Source organism: Mesitornis unicolor, unplaced genomic scaffold (assembly GCF_000695765.1).
Source record: "Mesitornis unicolor isolate BGI_N332 unplaced genomic scaffold, ASM69576v1 scaffold11364, whole genome shotgun sequence".
NCBI classification, from domain to species: Eukaryota; Metazoa; Chordata; class Aves; order Mesitornithiformes; family Mesitornithidae; genus Mesitornis; species Mesitornis unicolor.
Window position 1 is genome coordinate 23306 of NW_010182179.1, and position 19204 is coordinate 42509.

A 19204-nucleotide genomic window follows, 5' to 3' on the forward strand; every position below is an offset into this window, starting at 1 on the left:
TCTTGACCTATGTGATATATATTAGACTAGTTTGCGATTTACAAACACACGGCAGGGAAATGGGCCACGTACTTCAGGATTTGCATGCCTTCTTTTAAAATTTCAAGTCTGAAAATATGTGCCACCGTACCAGAGGCAGGATTCATGTATCTAAACGCAGCAAATCTTTTCTTCAAACTTTTCCACAGCCTCAGAGCCCAGACTATGAGGAGTTTTAAGAATACCTTTTTCTTTTTTTTCCCCAAAAAGGACTATTTTTGTTAATGTCTATTATTCTGTCACACTTATTCCAGCTGAATTTCATCTACCATTGTGCTTCTTAATCCCTCAATGTATTTAAATCCATCTGGAATTTTTCTAAATCCTCTATAGTTCTTCCTAACAGAGACAATTTGCCCATGGGGTACCACTAATCTCTCTACACGCTGAGCATGATGAATCTTTCTCTCCTGTCTCATAACCAGCTCTTAATCCGTGGTGACAACCTGGCCCTTGCTCTATGACTCACTCTCCTTAAAGTCAGTATGAAGAGCATCCCATTTATCTCCTCTTGATTTGAAGGGTAGGTGCTGCTTGTGGTTTTCCTGCAACAGCAACTTTTCTCCTGGGAGAGTCTGATGTCTCTCATCAGAAGGTGCTTTGCTCCTGAGGGTCTTCTTCCAGGTGTGGTTCTCATGAAGGAGAAGAGAGGGGTCCTGGCACGGTGTTTTGGAGGCCAAAGCTCAGTTGCCTTCAGATACAAATAGCCAAGACATAAAATGTGAATAGTAGCTTATCATTGACATGGTCTCAGAGTCAGTGATGACAGCACTTCTTCAGCTCAGAGAAGCTGAAAACAAAACTAGGAAAGCTTTTAGTTTAAGAACACAATTATTCTTTTTTTCTCTTTTATCTCTTTTTTTTTTTCTAGGAATAGTAAATATTTTAACAAGCATCATAATGGGAAACTCAGTTACTGAAGTATGAAATAGAACGATGTGAACCTTTTTGTGTGCAAATTTCAAAAGTAACTGAACGATGGAAGAGCTGCTGATGCCATCACGATAAACAGATGTAGCTCTACCAAGGTTCCTCAAGAGATTTTCGCTCTCCTCTTCCCACTGACTCCTGTCTTCTGGGAATTGCCTTCATGGCACTTTGCAGCACACCACCACTCATCTCTGACCTGAAAGGTCACTCACCAGACCTGGCTGATTTAGCTGCTACTACATCCGAGCCATGGGCCCTGCAATGCAGAGGAGAGATATCGCATTTGCCTGAGGAGGGAATAAATAGCGTATGGTGTCAGCCACACATGCACCATGGAAGGACTGAGTGCTCCTGCCACCTTAGGTAGCACATGGCATGACAGAGAAGACATGGCAACACGGTGAATCTTCCACCCTCATCATGTTGGCAACCACTGGTATAAAGCTATTGAATCCAACCACTGGTACAAAGCTATTGAATCCAGCCTTCTGCAACTTCTCTTTTCTAGACACAAAGAAAGTTTCACTCATCGCAATAAAGATGCATATTATCTATACAATGGAGAAGAAACTGAGACATTAGTGTGATTTGCTCCAGGTCACAGAGGAGGTAAGTGGGAGGCAAGGACTACTGGGAACATTTTAACAGTGAAGTAGTTTATAGTGTTGCCATTAAGTTCTTTCTGAACCTATCAAGCCTAAAAAAAAACCATTCAGACACCAAAATTGTATTTATTTCTCTTGTCTGGAAGTGCCCCTGAGACTCATCTGATAATCTATAATGAAAGTCCTGGGCGCTGATGCTTCAAGTCCATGACATTACAACAGCCTGCCTTGTCTGCCTGAGTTGGAGTCTTTTGTCCCTGTTTCAGTGTAGTTTCATGCATCTTGGAGCACACATCCCTAGTAAAGACTTAGAGAAGGAATGTATTTCAGCACTAAATGGATTTAATTTGGTTTGAACACAGCCTGTGCCTTATATTTAGTTAAATAATGATTAATTTTATAAATGGTTCCCATTTATTCAGGATTCATGAAAGCAACCAAGTAACTTCTGAGAACAGAGCTACTTACAGGTTTGTTTGAGAGCTGCCTGACTTCACAGCACTGTTCTCATAATCATTTTAAGGACAGTGCAATTTTATTGCATTGGCTGCAGTTTCATTTTTCTATGCTTATTTCCTCAAAGGCTTTATTAGCCATAAAACCTTTTTTAAGCTTACTTCTGTTTTGGCAGCTCAGCAAATTCCCACTTTTTGTAATTTTTTCCCTCTTTTCCCACCACCAGTAAGTGTGACTTTAAATCCCTTAATACAGACAGATTCAAGTCCACACCAATTTGTAACACAGATGACACCTGGTAAAAATCAATGGCAGTGGTCAGGTTATGAAGGTCAGTGGAGATAACGGCATCATGGAAACACAAGAGTGATAAAGAAGTTGAGAAGCATCAACTCTCCAGAACTATAATGGAAGCGTGACACCGTGCCAGCCTGTACTTGCATTTCTTCAAACACGCGCTACCTCCAGCTGTCTTAATAGCAACGAACACACACAGAAGCTTTGTCGCTGCAGAAGCATGGATGTAATGGCAATAATCGGTGCCGTAACTGTGATATCCTCCTCCCTGAGACTGAAATGGACTCCACCTAAGTGCTCCCCAATGCATTTTGAGCTGAATGTTAGAAACAGCACTGGAGTCCACTTGTCATGAACCCTGATTCTCTGATGCAAAAAAGCCTTGAAAATGGAAAATTGTCTTTCATACCAAATTACTTCTTCATACAAGTAATTAGGAAACAAGATAGAGGACAACTGATGATACACATTTTAATGCATTTCTGACTTTTCATTCTTTCCTTCATATCTTCCCTCTTTCTTCAAGGCAGACCAATTTATAATGCAAATGGTTTAAATCAAAAATGACAAAGAATATCCAACAACATAGTGTTAAAAGGAAAAAGTTAAAAAATACAAAAATTTCTGTAAGAGATCCAAACTTTAAAGATTTTAAAACTATTTATAAAAAATATTCTCCACACTATTAAGAAATTAACTCTAAATTTATTTCCATAGAGGATATCTCTACATTCAAACCAGTGCCAGTGGAAAGCTAGAATATATACTTGAAAGAAAAATGAAAATATTTTCTCTGTTCTGATTTATTCCTTGTGTTCTGAATTAGTCCTCTCTGATTTTCTGCTTTAAAAATTACATTTGCATGAAATAAAAATTATTTAGAGTGAGATTAAAATTACTTCACTTTAATTTTTAGTCGTTAGGCACTTACACCATGTACACATCACCTGAGTTAAGAAATTCCAAAAAAATTTCAGGCATGAAAATTAAATGAAGGCATTTTTATATCTGAGCTTCCCAGGACTGGGCCGAACAACACTGATGAAAAAGTACTGGTAGATAATACACTGCATTATGATTCAGTTTGCTGCATTCCCAGGAATCCCGATCATTGTCTCTCTCCTTCTCACTCATTTCAAAAGCTTAAAATTCATAGCTTTTTTATAATGAACTATATGGTAATTACCCAAAAAATACTTTGATACACTAAAAGTATTGACCATATGGTATTGTGAGAGATTGCAGCATCTCAGGGCTTTAATGACTGCCATGGTTTATGAAAACAAAGCATGACTCACAGCTCCATCGCCAGTTTGTGGATTTGTAACGCGCAGCTCCAGGGTTAAAGGTCCACAGTCTGGAGACAGCAGAGCCACCTGAACCTGCTCACAGAGGGGTTGGGGAGTACCTACATCGACTGCTCTCCCAAAAGGGCTGTCATATGATACCCAAATAAGGGATGCTAACATGGCACAGAAGGGATGGAAAGACAGAAATGGGAATGTCTGGGAATGTCTTCTCTGGGAAATGAGGCCAACAGCCATATCTGTTCAGCTGAGTGGAGTGGTACAAATGTGCGCTGGTCCTTGAGGCACTTCGAGGACTCCAGGTGCACTCCTACAATTACCCATTTCCTTTCATCAGCACAAGAGACCAGAGTAATTCCTTGCCATTACTGTTGGTAGTGTGACAGATAGGCTGGTCTCCAGCTGCATCAGTTCAAAATTTTGCTCTGGGTAAAACTTTTACCTCTAGAGGTAAAACTGCACAGCTGGTCCCAAAAGAAAGCAGAGGAAAACATCTGGGCAAGCAAAGCTGTAAGAGGAGGGACAGATGAACCCTTGGAAGGACTCTTCTTTTCTAAAGCAATCTACATCAGCAGGTGAGAATCATGTTCCAGGATACCATATTTCAACAGATTTTGGAAGCACAAAAGCTAAGGGCAACGGAAGCAGAACAGACTGTCATCTTATCTCTTCACATACAACAGATAAGAAGAAATTCAAAATATTCAAAACTGAACTCTCATACTGAAAAGAAAAACCCTGCCAGTATTTATTGCTCTCTATGGCAAAGCTACAGCAACTGCTGTTTTTGTTATTTTCTTGTGCATGAATAAGAAGTACAAAGTATCATTTTCCTATGGGAAAATACAGAACATCAGAATTAAAGCAGTGAAGCGGTAATGTAGGGGATATGATCTCTGTCACTCTCTAAGTATCAGAAGAAAACTAGAGGATTAAAGAAAGAAAAATCATTTTATGTCTAGAAAACTCAAGGTAGTATGAATAATTACACATCAAGAGTTAGCCAGAAGATTCTAGACTTATGTCTCTCCACAAGTTATGGTGCTGAGACTCAGTGACAGAGTTGGCTCTACTGGATAAATTCATAGGCAAGTATTTTCCACCTGTATTATTTGGGTAAGGGGTCAAGTTATGTTATCAGGAGCAAAACTATTTGCTTTAAAATCAATGACGGACATTTATGGAATTCATTTATACAAGGGTAGAGACTGTTAAGGAAAGCGACAAAGTGGGGGGAAAAATTTACATTTAACTTATTTTTTAATGTGAGCAGTGCTGTCGCTTGCTGATTTTAACAGACCTTAGTAGCAAGAGCTTTTCTGTTTGAGGTATGACATAATTCCTTCTTATTTTTAAAGCTAGTTGTAGAAGTTAAGTGAAGAATATGCACAAATATTTTTCCTTGATAAAGTGCACTTGCAGGTAGAATAACAATTTCAAAAAGGACATGGAGATATGCAGAGAAGGTCAAATCAGTGTTTCTGTTTGTATATATGGATTAAAGGACAAGAACATTTTGTTATTATTTTCTAAAAAATAACTGAAAAGCCTCATGCAATACAAAAGCTCAGCTTCCAAGGAACATCAAGACAAGAAAGAACAATGAAAGCTATCAGCCCTGTTTCATTGCCGTAGATACTGTGATTCACTTTCTTCTATTCATTTCAAATTTCATTTTTAAATGCAATTAAAATGCGCTAAATATTTTAACCTGGTAGGGTAAAGAAATAATGAAGATCATGAAAATACAATTCTTTAATGACTTGCTTAGGAAAACAGAAAACTTGGAAATAAACCAAGAGTTCTGTACAACCCAGCTTCAGGGTCCTAACCTGAACATCATCCTGCAGAAAGTAATCACTATATGCAAAGCAGTATCATTTAACACCTTTGTAAAGGTGAAGAAATAGTATCAAGCATTTGGAATTAACTTAACCGTTCAGCACATTAAATGGGCCAGACCAATCATATTCCATAGCCAATTTATGCTATGAACACAAGATCCATTTTCAGCTTTCTGACAGCATCTGAGCAGAATACCAGCTACCTCCAATTAAATTTATAGAAATGCATGTATGGTCCAAATAAATTAAAATGTGAACAGATTTACAGCCTATAAAATTTTACATAGACAGTCTGGAATTGGGAGTTAACATATGACAAAACATGAAATATCCAGGAATTGACTATTACATCAATGCCAGAAGTTGACTCACAAACTAACAGAGCTGCCATGAGCTGCCTGTGATCTTGTATTTCTATTAAAAAATTCAAGCACATGTATGCTGATAAATCACAAAACAGGACAGATTCTTCTGTCCTGTATTGGGTGTCCAAGCATGGCTTCAGAAAAGCATGACTTGACTTTGAAGCTCCGAAGACTGTGATAAGCAGTGAAAAGAAATGAACTTTCTATTCTCAAATCAAGATTTTTCTTAGTGCATTTAAGCCTGTCTGCTCAATCTCATATTTAAGAAAACGCACGCCTGCTTGACTCTTTAAAGTGCTGAGCATGCAGCAGCTTGCATTTAGTTTTACTGGAGATGGTAAGAACTACATGTTCTGGAAAGTCAGGCTTTGGGTTTCCTGATAAGGACTCAGGGACCCAATATTGTTTAAATGTTTTGATTGTGGGATCTTGGTCCTCAGCTTGGAGCACATCCTGCCAGACAAATGGAGTGTTGGCATTATTTCCAACTCAAAAAATGTTTTCCACACTTGAAGAACTAGAAGTTCAGAAATAGGAAGAGTTCCTTGATCCAAAGGCAAAGACTTCTCTGATTTGAGAGCTCACATTGATGTATCCTCACTTTAACAGAAAGGGATTTTATAACTACAGCCAAAGTAGCATACAAATGAAAATAACATCCTGTAGATAATTTGGTTTTATAAGATTTCTTTAGAATTTCAGAGTTAAAATTAGTAGAAACAAAGCAGTTCAAAGCAGTTACACTGAGAAAGAAACTAGCCTCACTCACACAAATCCTAGAGTGGTAGAATACCAGTTTTTTGAAGAAGAAAAGAGTAAACAAAGTAAATCACCCAATTTGATTCGTTTCTCAGCATAATAAAGTGCTGAAGCAGCACAGTGGAGGATTTGCTGGACAATTTTCTACACTGAAACTGTCAATTCATTCTGAAGCTTAGCGCTGATGGATATTATGGATTGGTATGGATTGCAGTGCTCCAACCATCTGAAAGGTCACTCGGCAAACACAGCAGGAGTGACCTATTGTTCTTGCCATTGACAATCAGACTGCCGTTTTGACAAGTCTTTAAACTATCACAAATCTTTTCTTCAAGTATTACATGGAAATGTTTATCTTCACTTTGTGGCACAATTAAAAGCTTGCATCTTAGGAGTTCACTGAAGCAGTCTTAATATCTCCTTGGGTCACACTTGCAAAGACATGGAAGCCTGAGAATCTAATAGTGAATGGGTCACCCTTGACATCTGTCAACTACACCACCGAGTATAATCTTTTCAGTTCCATTTTCAGATCAGAAGGTGAAAAGAACTCAAGCTATTATCCCCAGTGTACATATATGTTGGACTACCTCCCTTTCTCACCAAAAGACCACTGTTTCAGTTGCAAAAATGAAGCTTTGCTGCTTCAAAAAATTGTAGTGAGTAAAAATTGATGGGTTGAAACTATGACCTACTGCTTTATGGAGGAAGAAGAAAAACATACAAAGATATTAGTATTGGAAAATAATTAAATAGCTCTCATTATATTTTGATATTTCATTTTGTGTGTACAAGTTAAAAGTGGACTCAGAAAACCCACCTAAATCATAATTTTAGGTTATAATCTTAAATGTGCTCATTGTTGCAAAAAAGATAGTTCACGTTTTAATTTGACTGACACTTAGACTGTTAGAAAGATATATTTCATGCCTACCTTTAGGTCCATCTTTCTCTCTATTTAAAATAGAGAACTTTAAAAAAACATATAGATCTAAACACAAAATATCCAAGATCAGTTGTGAAATCAATTTCCTGAGTCCTTACAGACTACAGTCACCTCTCAAACGAGAGTGATTTTAGACTGACATAGATAGATGATCTGACTAGGAATAGTTCCAGCCCCTTTACTTCACTATATGAATATAACATGCATGTACCGCTATATATAAAAGTGTAGCATGCACCTAAGCCATTTATTATAACTATTTATTTACTGCAATCAGCCAGTAAGATTTTTGGTACATTGGACATGAAAATTTCTCTTCTGTGCAGTGATAGTTAACAAATATCCCTTCCTCTACTCTCTCTCCCCCAAGAAAAAATACAATCACAGCAACATTCACAGAAACAAGTTCTTACTGAAACTCTCTGCTACACTGACCAATTGCTCTCTAAGGTCTCTTTATGTACTAAAGAAATGGTTGTGGGAAATACCAGTACATAACAGATCCCTCAGCTGCTGTAGAAAGTATTTCACTGTTCCTGCAGAGTGGACAAGTCCATTTTTAGCACATGGAATTTCCTGACCAGGTTTTCTTATTCTTATAAAATTCCAGAATATATATATTTTGGTCTGCAAAATATGGGACTTTGATTTTACTCTGACATTTCAGAAAGACCTATTCAAAACAAACAACTTCAACAACAAAACCAAAAATTAAGCCAGTATATTTTGGAGTTGAAATGCTGAGGTGGGATAAGTCACTGGCTAAGAACCTTGAGCCAAAATCTGTTTGCTGCAGATTGAATACAATATAATCTTGGTACAAAAGGAATTTTTCTTTAGTTCAACTCAATACACCAATTCTTTTTAACAATTAATTTATTCTAGATTAGAAGCTGAGAAAAAAAAGCATGAAGCTTATTCTCTTTTTCCTTATGGTGACTTTGGAGAAGATGACACCTAGCTGTACCCCAAATGGTAAGAACGTAGCAAGGAGTCACCAGTTGAGTTTTCTGATTACAGCTAGTTTGTGCTTTGCAAATGAGCCAGTTACCATTAAAAACTAAAATTGTGTTGACAGACTTACATTTTTTAATTCAAACCATTTGAAGTAGTTTCATCTAAATCACTGCAATTTTTTTCTCATAATTTCTGAGCATTTTTAACATCATTCGAATGTTTACCTAAAAGCATTTTGCCCAAAAGTTACCAAAATTTGAATAATCTATTATATAAGAAAAAGCTGAACAAATCTATGCTAAACTATATTTGTGTATATGGAGTTCCCTAGGACCTTTGGACAAATTACCTTCTTCAGCAAGTTTCACTGAATAATAACGGACACAATTGAGGGTAAACTCACAAGCAGAGGAGCAGCTAGGAAGAAAACCAGTTAAGATGAGACAGTGAAGAATCTACATGCTGTGAAGAATGAAAGTCAGAATTTGTCCCATTACATAGACCTGTGAAAGCTCTAAGTTTTTAGAGAATTTAATAAGTTTTGATGGTGAAGAGAGATGGTATTATTAAGATACCTTTGAAAATAAAGCCACCATCCAGACCGATGTTAGTTAAAAGGCCTGGGGGAAGGCGAACTGAGCTGGGGAAAAACTGGTTTCTACTGCTTCACATAGCATTTATAGGCAGGAACCAAGAGCTGTGGTTAAAATAGGGTATACCAAAAATTTCTGATAGACTGGTTTCAAAAATACAGAAGGAAACTCCTGAGTGGCCCCTTGACAAAAAGCAAACACAAACATCACAGAATCACAGAATCTTAGGAGTTGGAAGGGACCTCGAAAGATCATCCAGTCCAACCCCTGCCAGAGCAGGATCACCTAGACCAGGTCACACAGGAACGCATCCAGGTTGGTTTTGAATGTCTGCAGAGAAGGAGACTCCACAATCTTTTTGGGCAGCCTGGTCCAGTGCTCTGTAACCCTTACAGTAAAAAAGTTTTTTTCTCATGTTCAGTTAGAACCTCCTATGTTCCAGCTTGCTCCTATTGCCCCTTGTCCTGTCATTTGACATCAGATTGAAGAGCCTGGCTCCTTCCTCCTCACTCGTTACAAATTTATAAACATGAATGAGGTCACCCCTTAGTCTCCTCTTTTCCAAGCTAAAGAGACCCAGCTCCCTCAGCCGATCCTCATAAGGGAGATGCTCCACTTCCTCCATCATTTTTGTGGCTCTGCATTATAACATAACCTACCCAAAGGGCTAAGGTACAACCTAGACAAAAAAACCTGGAAAAGTCTGTAGTAATTAGCTTTCTCCTGGAGCACGTTCTTGAAAATAGCGAGCCTGCTACAGGAACCAGTCAATAGCGAGCCTGCTACAGGAACCAGTCAGTTCTGTTTTATGAATGTTACAGAAAAACAAAAGAAAAGTGTAATTGCAAAAGCAATTTTAAAACTGGTTAATTAAACCCAAAGCACTTGGTCATTAAATAATGATTAGCAGCGGTTATTGACACACAGACATGTTAACAGAAGTATGAGGGCCTCAAATCATTTAGGACTTACCTTAAAGTACTTCAAAACTTCAAAAAAGTCTTTTCTAAACTCTAGAGCAGGTTTCTTTAGAAAGTGAATAAAACTTAATATTAAAGTAGTAAAGATAAAACTCAGAATGAGACAAGATAGCAATGCAAGGATCTGTTAACGTAACTCTCATGCCCACTCTGTCCTCACAAGGTGAATCCTTTCCTTCAGCATCACTCATTCCAGTAACTAACTAACTTTTATTTTCTGCAGGGTAATCTCTTAGTCCTCATGAAATATATTCCTTCCATTCTCTCTGAGGTATGGGTGTTTGCTCCCCACTTTTTGAGAAGTCTCTGTCTCTGATGTTTCCAGACTGCCAAGCCTCAGCTATCAGTCTCCTCTCTTCTGCCTCCATACACCGTATAAAATCTCTTCCCCACAAAAGGGACCCTTTCTTTGAGAACCCATGCTTCTCACGTGTAGCCCCTGGGAGAAGGCAAACAAGAAGCTTCCCTCTGTTACCCAGCCACATGCAATTCAAAGCACACAGTGCTTTATCACAGCGTGGTAAAAACAAGAATTCTCCACAAACCTATTGCCTTCAATCCCATTAGTAAGTCTGAGACAGTCAAAAGAGTCAATCCATGATACAGAACTTTCAGTCTCAGTTTCTCTATAATGCTATGCAGAGGCTTGTAAACCCATCCTAGAAATTCTTAATTTCTCACAGAAGATGATTTGGGATTGCTAACCAAATACAACATTGTTCTCACAAGGGGGCAAATGATGTAAAAGTGCCCACTTGGTTCTAAACTCCCAAATGGTTCTATAATAAACTGTGTATCATCAGGAGGAAAAAAGCTTTCTTTTGAAAGTGTAGTATTAAATGTCAAATTCATTAGTGACATGACCTGAAATTATTACGTCTTTCTTTCTAAACTAGCTGCATATGTGATGTTTGGATTCCTATATGTGTTATTTTCAGATCAAAATGAAACCACTGAGAAAATATTGTGCTTTATTATTGTGTGTCATTTTTTGAAAGAATGACTCAGGCATTGATATTTAGGCTACTTTCAAGTCAAATATTTAAAGCCCACATCCTATCCATAAGCACACTTACTGACATATTGGAAGGTCACTGGAACATGAGAAGACAGAGAGAGGTCTAAGCAAAAGACCTACAAACAAAGTATCTTCCGCATTGGAGGAAAGGCAAGTGTAAGAAAATGGAACAGTTTCTTGTGTTTTCATCAAAGTACTGAACAGGTTCCAAACAGTTTTAGATGCATTAAAAATCTGGCCTGTGGCATTTCTCTCTGGTACATTCATATTTCATTAGGTGCGATGACTTTATGTTTTCTGCAGTTAAAAATGTCATTCAAATAGGCTGCTGTACTTACTCTTTCACTGTCACAATATAGCCATATTCTTTCTCCCCAGAAGATTTCACTTCAAGTTGTAAGCCTTGTCCCATATTTTTATGAGGCTCTTCATAGGAGTTTCCATCCTGCATTAAAGCATTCTTAATCCAGAAGCGGGTCTTGCTCGGGTCTGTGGAGTCAGATTCACTGTTCTCTGCAGCTGTCAGTTCCCTTGAGAAAGTCTCACTTTTTACATTTTCCACACCAGCATTTATTTCTTCTGAGGAAGTAGAGTCAGTGTCTTCAGACTTCTTGGTTTCTGTCTTAGTGGATTCTTCAGGTATGAGGTTTTTAGGCATATTTTCAGGTAATGCATTCTCATTCAAGAAGTTAATTAGTTTTGCAGTGTTCTCCTGTATTAAAATAATGTAATTATTATTTTTAAAGCTAAACTCATGAATGTTATAGTGAACCAACCTGGATATTATCTTTCAAACTCTTATTGATAGAGTAGGATCTATTCATACAAATGTCATATGGTTATTTTCTTAATTTCTATATGCTTCCAGACTATGTAATAACATAATGTTTATCCAGTAATAATAAAAGACCATTAAATTATGTCACTGTATTTTTCAATACTTTTAAGAAGGACAAAGTAATTCTATAGTTAATAGTTACTTTCTTCTTCAAATATCATAGACTCATAGAATGGTTTAGGTTGGAAGGGACCTTAAAGATCACCTAGTCCAACACCCCCAAAATCTGGACAGTCTTTTGTCTGTCTTGAACAGTGAGAAGAAAATGTGGATGGTATTTTCATAGTGTTCGTTTTCATGTGCCTGCATGTTTAAGTATTGATGAGAATAAAACTCTGTTATCAAATAAGTTAATGAAAAGGAGAAACAATTGCAATATCCATCAATATGCCTAAGTGTTATGACTGGAAACGTGCATACCTCTTGGGTCTCACAAATTATAACACAGCAAAGGGAACAGATATGTAACAAATTATATTTCACTTATTCATCTCTAGAAACTGTGACAAATAGTTTGGGAGTGATCCACTAAGCTAAACATATGATAACCAAAAAAATCTGTCTACTACATCAAAACAATAAGCAAATGTGCAAAAGTCAAAACATGCCTGGAACAATTCCTTAGATAGTCTCACTGTAAAAGTTTATTGCAGCCAAGCATTTGGGAGGAAATGATGGCTAATGGGCACTTTGTGCTCAGTGTCACATTATATTATTTTCTATCACATCCCTTATTCAAACTCTCACTAAGAAATTTATACAAGGGAACTTCTATATGTCCATTGTGAATGCAACACTTCATTCCTTGAAGAATTTCACACAGATGGTTAAAGCTCCTGCCACATCACTCACTTGTGTGTTTTCCTTGCTTGGTAGATGGGCAGCTACTGAAGGATTTGACTGAACACAAGAGGGTTTGCCCATTTGATACTCTTGCAGTGCTAGTCTTTGATAAAGAAGTTTTGCTGCAGTTTTAAAAAACACTTCTTCGAGATTTTTCTGCTCTATGCAACACAGAAAAAGATGAATAAACCTCAAAAATGGCTGAATACTGAACATAAGTCTGTAGGATATGATTCAAAGCTCATGAGGAATATTGTAAAAGTAATCTAGATTAAAATCCTGGATTTTATGTTACCACATAGGTTATGAGATGCAATGCCCAGAGCTTTTGAAATACCTCTGACACTCAATGATTTGAAGAATTAATGGTAAAGTGAAAAAGTGAAGAGTGACAGAGCTCATTAAAGGAGAGGGAATTTTGAACCTTCCACAAACATGTGCTCTCAGAGGCAATATGTTTACTCACCTGTATCTGAAAACCAGAGAGATTATCTGAGCAAGGATCCTTAAATTCCCCAGAACTGAGACAAGGGACAGCTGAAAGAAGGGTGTTTTCAAGAACACTTCAATACTCAAAATATACTAACCTCAGGAAAAGCTTGAATTTGTCTGAACTTTGGGATCTGCTATGAATTCTGTCTATTTATGAATGAAAGAAGGGCAAAACAGGACTTGATTTTGGTTTTTTGATTGTAAAACTCATTGTGGTTAAGGTTGAAATAAATGTTCATTTAATATATTAGTGCAACTACAACAATATGCCTATGCTGTTATATTGAATTATATCCACATGTGACAAAAAACAAGTCTTATGTTTCAGAAGCATGTTTTTGACTTCCACTGCATAAAAACCTTATACTCTGATATGGAATACGTTTTTGTTAAAATGCTGGTACTCTACCTCTTTATCAGTTCTTGCACTGGCTTCACGCCCTCCACTGCCTGTAGGATATGAAAAGCACATACACACAGTTATGAAGGGAAACCATCATACATGAAACAAACACCGCTTGCAGGCTGCTCTGTAGTGGTGGCCTTTTCATGCAATTTAAACATTAAGACATCAAAGCAGAAAGGGCAGAGTAAAGAGCACTGTATAATTCAGAATTGTTATTCTAACCCCACTTCGATAGCAAATTAATGCGAGATCAATAGACAGAGTACTTCAGGTGCCAATGTAATAGCATTATTACGCTAATTAAGTGTCCAATCTTCGTATCAGTTTATCAATATCTAAGAAAAAACCCACAATAAAATGGCTTTAGCTAGCTGAATGGAAATTTACATTACAGAAAAAGGAAACATACACATCCCTCGTACACATTTTGGTGGAAGATGACTTATTTCAATAGATACTGTCTACTAAAAGCATGTTACAGTTTAACTACAGTGATGATATGCAGTCACATCATTAACCTCACTCAAATAATGCTGGCTTTTTGGTTTATGAACGGAGTCTTATTCATCTTTCCCAGCATGAATCAGGACAGACCCTCAAGTCTGCTCATTTTAATCTACAAAAAGAATTGGCAATTAAAAAAACCCCAAAATATCCCCAGCTAGTAAGGATTTCAATATATCACAATGAAAAAAGACAGTAAGTTAAAATCACTGTTTATGATTTATAGCATATATGCTTTTGGTATCCAAGATATCATAACATTTGTAAAATAGAGAATGGGTAAGTGGTAAATTATGTCCCACTGTGGTATCATCTCATTAAGAGCAATTACTGTAGCTCCTGAACCTGCATCGCCAGGAAAGTATGTGTCCAGACAGAAGCAAATAATAATAATAACTTTTTTATTTCCCTTAGCAATTAGCAATCCTTTAGCAATCCTTAAAAATAATAACTTTTTTATTTTCCTTGGCAGGAAAGAGAATGAGTAGCCCTCTAGGTGTACCTAAGACTTTCTTCTGCAAGTAATTGTATTATCTGTAAAACACATTTTTCCCCACATATTTCAAAATACTTTCTTGGAATATAATCATTTTTCATTATTGTTTTGCTCAAACATCTGATTTTCTAGAAAGATAAATTAGACTACCCAGCATAAAGCAATTTGTATTTCAATATAATTGGGTGTGTAGGTTTATCTTGTTTATGAAGCTCGAAGACCAAGGGCTCACAAAAAGATGTATTTTCAATAAATATAGTATCTACTGTAAAAAGAAAGCAACAAAGCTAAAATTGTGCAGCCTTCAGAGAAAGATAAACTTTCCCTCTTGTTCTCTTTAATTCTCATTTTACAAAGTCTAGCACTATTTTGAAACAATAAAGGAAAATTAGGGTAGCTATCTTTTGCTGTACTTAACTCTTAGAATTAATACCTGATATGTTGCTGTTTTCCGATAATCCAGTCTGAATCTCTGCCCCTCCTTGAGCACCTTCTTTTCTCATTTGTGCTTCTGTTTTGTCTTCACCAGTTTTTCCAGCACCCTCCTCCATTTCTTCCTGAATGCCAGCTGTTTGAATTGCATCAGCAATGGTATCAGCGATCTCATCCAACTCTGTTGAGCTGAGATTCTCCACATTCACCTGGTGTTTCTCCAGGTCCTTCAATACATCTTTAATAAGTGTCTCTGGATCACAAAACGACATAAGCACAAGATTTAGCTGCATACAGGAAGCACATGTGCTTGCATCAGTAAGTATCTTTCACGTTTCCTAAAAGATAACTTTTCCTTCATGGAGAGCACCTGATTTAAAGAAGAGTGCATACACATTCATGAGGCCATCTTTACAGAAAACACAGTATTATAAATTGATGTTAGAGTTTATGACAATATGGATCCAAAAGAAAAGAGAACATACCTAAAACAGCCAGCTGATTAGAGCCTTGAACATGAGCTTCCCACAGTCCAGATGAGCTTCCTAACTATTAAAAGTTCCTGACTGCCTTAAGATCACTTGCTCACTTTCCTGCAATATTCTGGAAGCATTTTTTATTTGCTCAACTTCAGAACAGAAACCATATTTCTTTTCCCATGACTTAGAACCCCTGCTTTCTAGCCTTTATACATAAAGAATAATGCCATTCAGTTACTGTGATTTTCAAGCAATTAGGAAACATCTTACAAATAAATTAGATTTATGAAAATATCTCAAAAACACTTACATGCCTAGTAGGACTAATTTTTCAAAATTTAGACACTTAGATTCTTAAGTTTACTCAGTGCTAATGTTACTTACAGTCCTGAAAGTTTTTATTAACATACTTCAAAAGAGTGCTTAGAAATTAGTGCTGAAGTGCTGAGTGCTGAAGTTTTTAGCAAAATGCATAAAGAGGTGTTTCAAGCAAATTCCAGCAAATGGAACAGCATAAAAGCAGTTGTGTCACTGAGTGAAAGGTGTACAAACAATGTTCATTCATTTATGATAAAAAAGATTAGAAGTTCAAATTACAGGAATACAGCAGCAGATTGAAGTCAAAAGTAGCTCAAAATACTGATTTGAAAAATAAGCAACCTGAGGTTTCCACACTGAAAGCAAGTTTTGAGTCTCAGAAAAATAATTTGCATCTGCATTTGCCTGTTAAATTTTATCTGAGCTAGTCACTACTGGCCATTACATCAACATTTGAAGACAAATAACAGCCTGGTGAAATGGAGGTCCACATGGAGTCTTACAAACTTCCATGAGTTTTTTTATGGATGTTTCCACCTCTTACTATGACATTTGTCCATGTTTGTATATAATTTGCATATTATTGGATAAGGCTGACATGCAAATGGATGTCAGTGCATCTATTTACAAACACCTATGGATAAATTAAATAAATAATTATAACTTTATTAAAATCAAAAAATATTGTTGGAGAAAGATGGAAAAGCAGGTGGATACTGCAATGGTCCATCACTTATGCAGCACATGTGCTCAAACATTGCGCAGGTACCGATGCACACAATGTTTCACAGGGCTTGAACGAGATTTCTCCTTTAGCTCTGGCTGCCTAACAGAAGAAGGAAAGTTGCCTTGCATAGTTGTCATGATGACAGAAAAGGCACATCTATATCTCAGATGATGTAATTTTTTAATATCAGCTTCACCAGCAGAATTTCCCTAGTGTGTCACAACAGCAGCCTAGTAAGGGAAACCAGCTTTTTATAGTACGGGATATAAATCATGCTCCATAAAGACACAACTGCCAAAGCCAGCTTGCCTAACAACTGAATGGCATGGCAGCAGTAACTTTGCTAGCAGTCCCACAGAGTGGTCTGTCTCCTACCCCACCACCCTACTGACCACATATTAGCTGTCCTCAGCAGATGAGAGCCATACAGATTGGTGACCACAGCTTTGCAAGATGGAGAATGTAGAAAAATACCTTGGCTCAAAAATACCTTGGCTCTATAAATACAGAAGTTGGTAATTTTTGAAAAAAAGACATCTGAATTACTAATTTTGTGACCTTTCCAAAGCAATGGAGAGATGTGTTCTGTAATATCTAGTACACAAAAAAATGACAACAACAAATCACTTAAAACTGAGTCAAATTCTAAGTACAAATTCTAATGTGCAAAGACACATTAATGATTCCACCATTGCACAGTGACTACAAAGGCAGTACCCATGCACATCATGCTACTCCTAGAGGCAATAGTTTCCAAATCTGATAGAAAGACAGCTCCACATTTCCTTCCCTTGTATTTCTCCCTCAGGGTGCCTTGTTAGCTAATTTACCTGCCACTGTTTTGCAGCAATTCTCAGTGCTAGGCTGCTAAGTACCTTCTGGATTGTTCTCCCAGTCAAGGTCCCTTGTCTAATACTGTATCAAATGCAGCAGAGAATTGAGCTCATGTGGCTGCACCCCCATTCTTTCCAGTTTTTGAACAGTTCTGTGGTTCAGAGAGTGAGAAAGAGAAACAACTTGCAAGTGTAAAAAAATCCTGAAGCATCACAGAGACTGGAGAAAGGTTAAAAGCAGAAAGAGATCATGCAATCAGTCTGGCAAATCTGAATCCAAACCACCATCATTCCAATGGACAGCATTTTAAACAATGAATATGCTGAGGTCTGTCCCCACCACTTCCTTATGAGACTGTTAAGTGGCTCAAAAGTACAAAGAAAACCATATTACTGCCTACTCAAACAATTCATAACTTTATGTCTATGTAACATTTAAAAACTAATGCAATGGAAGAAGTTCCTACAGGGCACATGGCATATGTGAACTCAAAGTAGTAGAACCCAATGAATTCTGAAACATGTTATTCCCTCTAAGTGTTAAGCATTTTTTTCACAGTTGGCTCCTACCAGGAAAGGTGAAGTGGAACAGCTGGAGGATAATGAAACCAGCATGTGCCCAGTTTGTTTTGAGTCTAGCAACAAAATTGTCTAACCTGTGCAAGAGACTTACAGTGACACCTGGATTTGATTTTACATTATAGCTCATTCCTTGAAACCTATTATCTCTGGGCACCATACCAAGAATGCTTTCACTTCTGAACATCCTTTAAATTGCAAGCATTATCTTTCCTCTGCTGCAACTTTGACATATCTGTGTGTTCTGTTAAAAAAACCACAAACAACAAAAACAAAACAAAAAAAATCCACCCAAAACCCCAAACAAATAAACCAAATCAAAGAATGGTAAACTTTATGGATGATAGAAACTGCAGAAGGGATTCAAAGGAACCCTCTTACATATCACCAAAATCCATTGGGATAGTGGTGACTACCGTGTAAAACAGGTAAAGACTTGGCAATGGCTGAGGATCAAATCTTTCACTTTTCAGGCATTCTGTACTGCTGGAATAACACCATAATTAGTTTAGTTTAGAAAATCAACAAAGTGAGTGAGAATACTTTTCTAAACTCCACATGATCCCAAGTCACGAAGTGAAGACCCATCTTGTCTTTCAAAGCAGTGCTTAAAACGCATCATAGTACCCTGTGAGATGTTACACTCCATATTCATTTAAGTATTTGTCAAACTATTGCATAAAAAAGGAGTCAGGATCTGGTCACAGTTAAGCAGTATTAACAAAAAACAGATGAAAATGCTGCAAATAGGTTGTTTGCTATAGAATGTCCAGCCAGAAGTAGCTGCAACCTCACCTTCTGGTATTGCTCTCTGTCCACCCATCCACATAATGTACAGATTCTTCCCCTTTCTGTGCTCTGCACCAGAATTTATCTCAGTGCTAATTTGTGTCTCTGACTCTGAATTTTACCCATTAATTTAATTTCCAGCTAAATTCAGAGCATTAAATGGAACAAACCCAGGCATTTCTATATTACCTTTATGAATTGGCAGATGCATGCATAAAAACAGATTTGACAGCAAACTCATAATTACGTGTTGTTTGTAAAATGCTTTGAAAATATACCAAGTTACATAAATGTTACATCTTACTGAGTGCCATATATTTCTGCATGCATATGGAAGGTGGGTTGAAGAATGTGGGTAGATGTTTGCAGGGA

The 19204-nt window shown here is 37.1% G+C and overlaps 1 protein-coding gene across 1 annotated transcript in view; it reads right to left on the reverse strand.

The window, feature by feature from the left end:
- The window catches only part of LOC104540000 (receptor-type tyrosine-protein phosphatase N2-like), a gene marked incomplete at its 3' end in the record, with an annotated part of 56675 nt that overhangs the window by 8642 nt on the left and 28829 nt on the right, over nucleotides 1–19204 (reverse strand). The window contains exons 8-10 of the mRNA XM_010183686.1: nucleotides 15109–15360; nucleotides 13679–13719; nucleotides 11435–11808 (exon numbers count right to left, since the gene is read on the reverse strand). Of these exons, the coding sequence (XP_010181988.1) occupies nucleotides 11435–11808; nucleotides 13679–13719; nucleotides 15109–15360 (667 nt within the window). The remainder of the gene's footprint in view (nucleotides 1–11434; nucleotides 11809–13678; nucleotides 13720–15108; nucleotides 15361–19204) is intronic.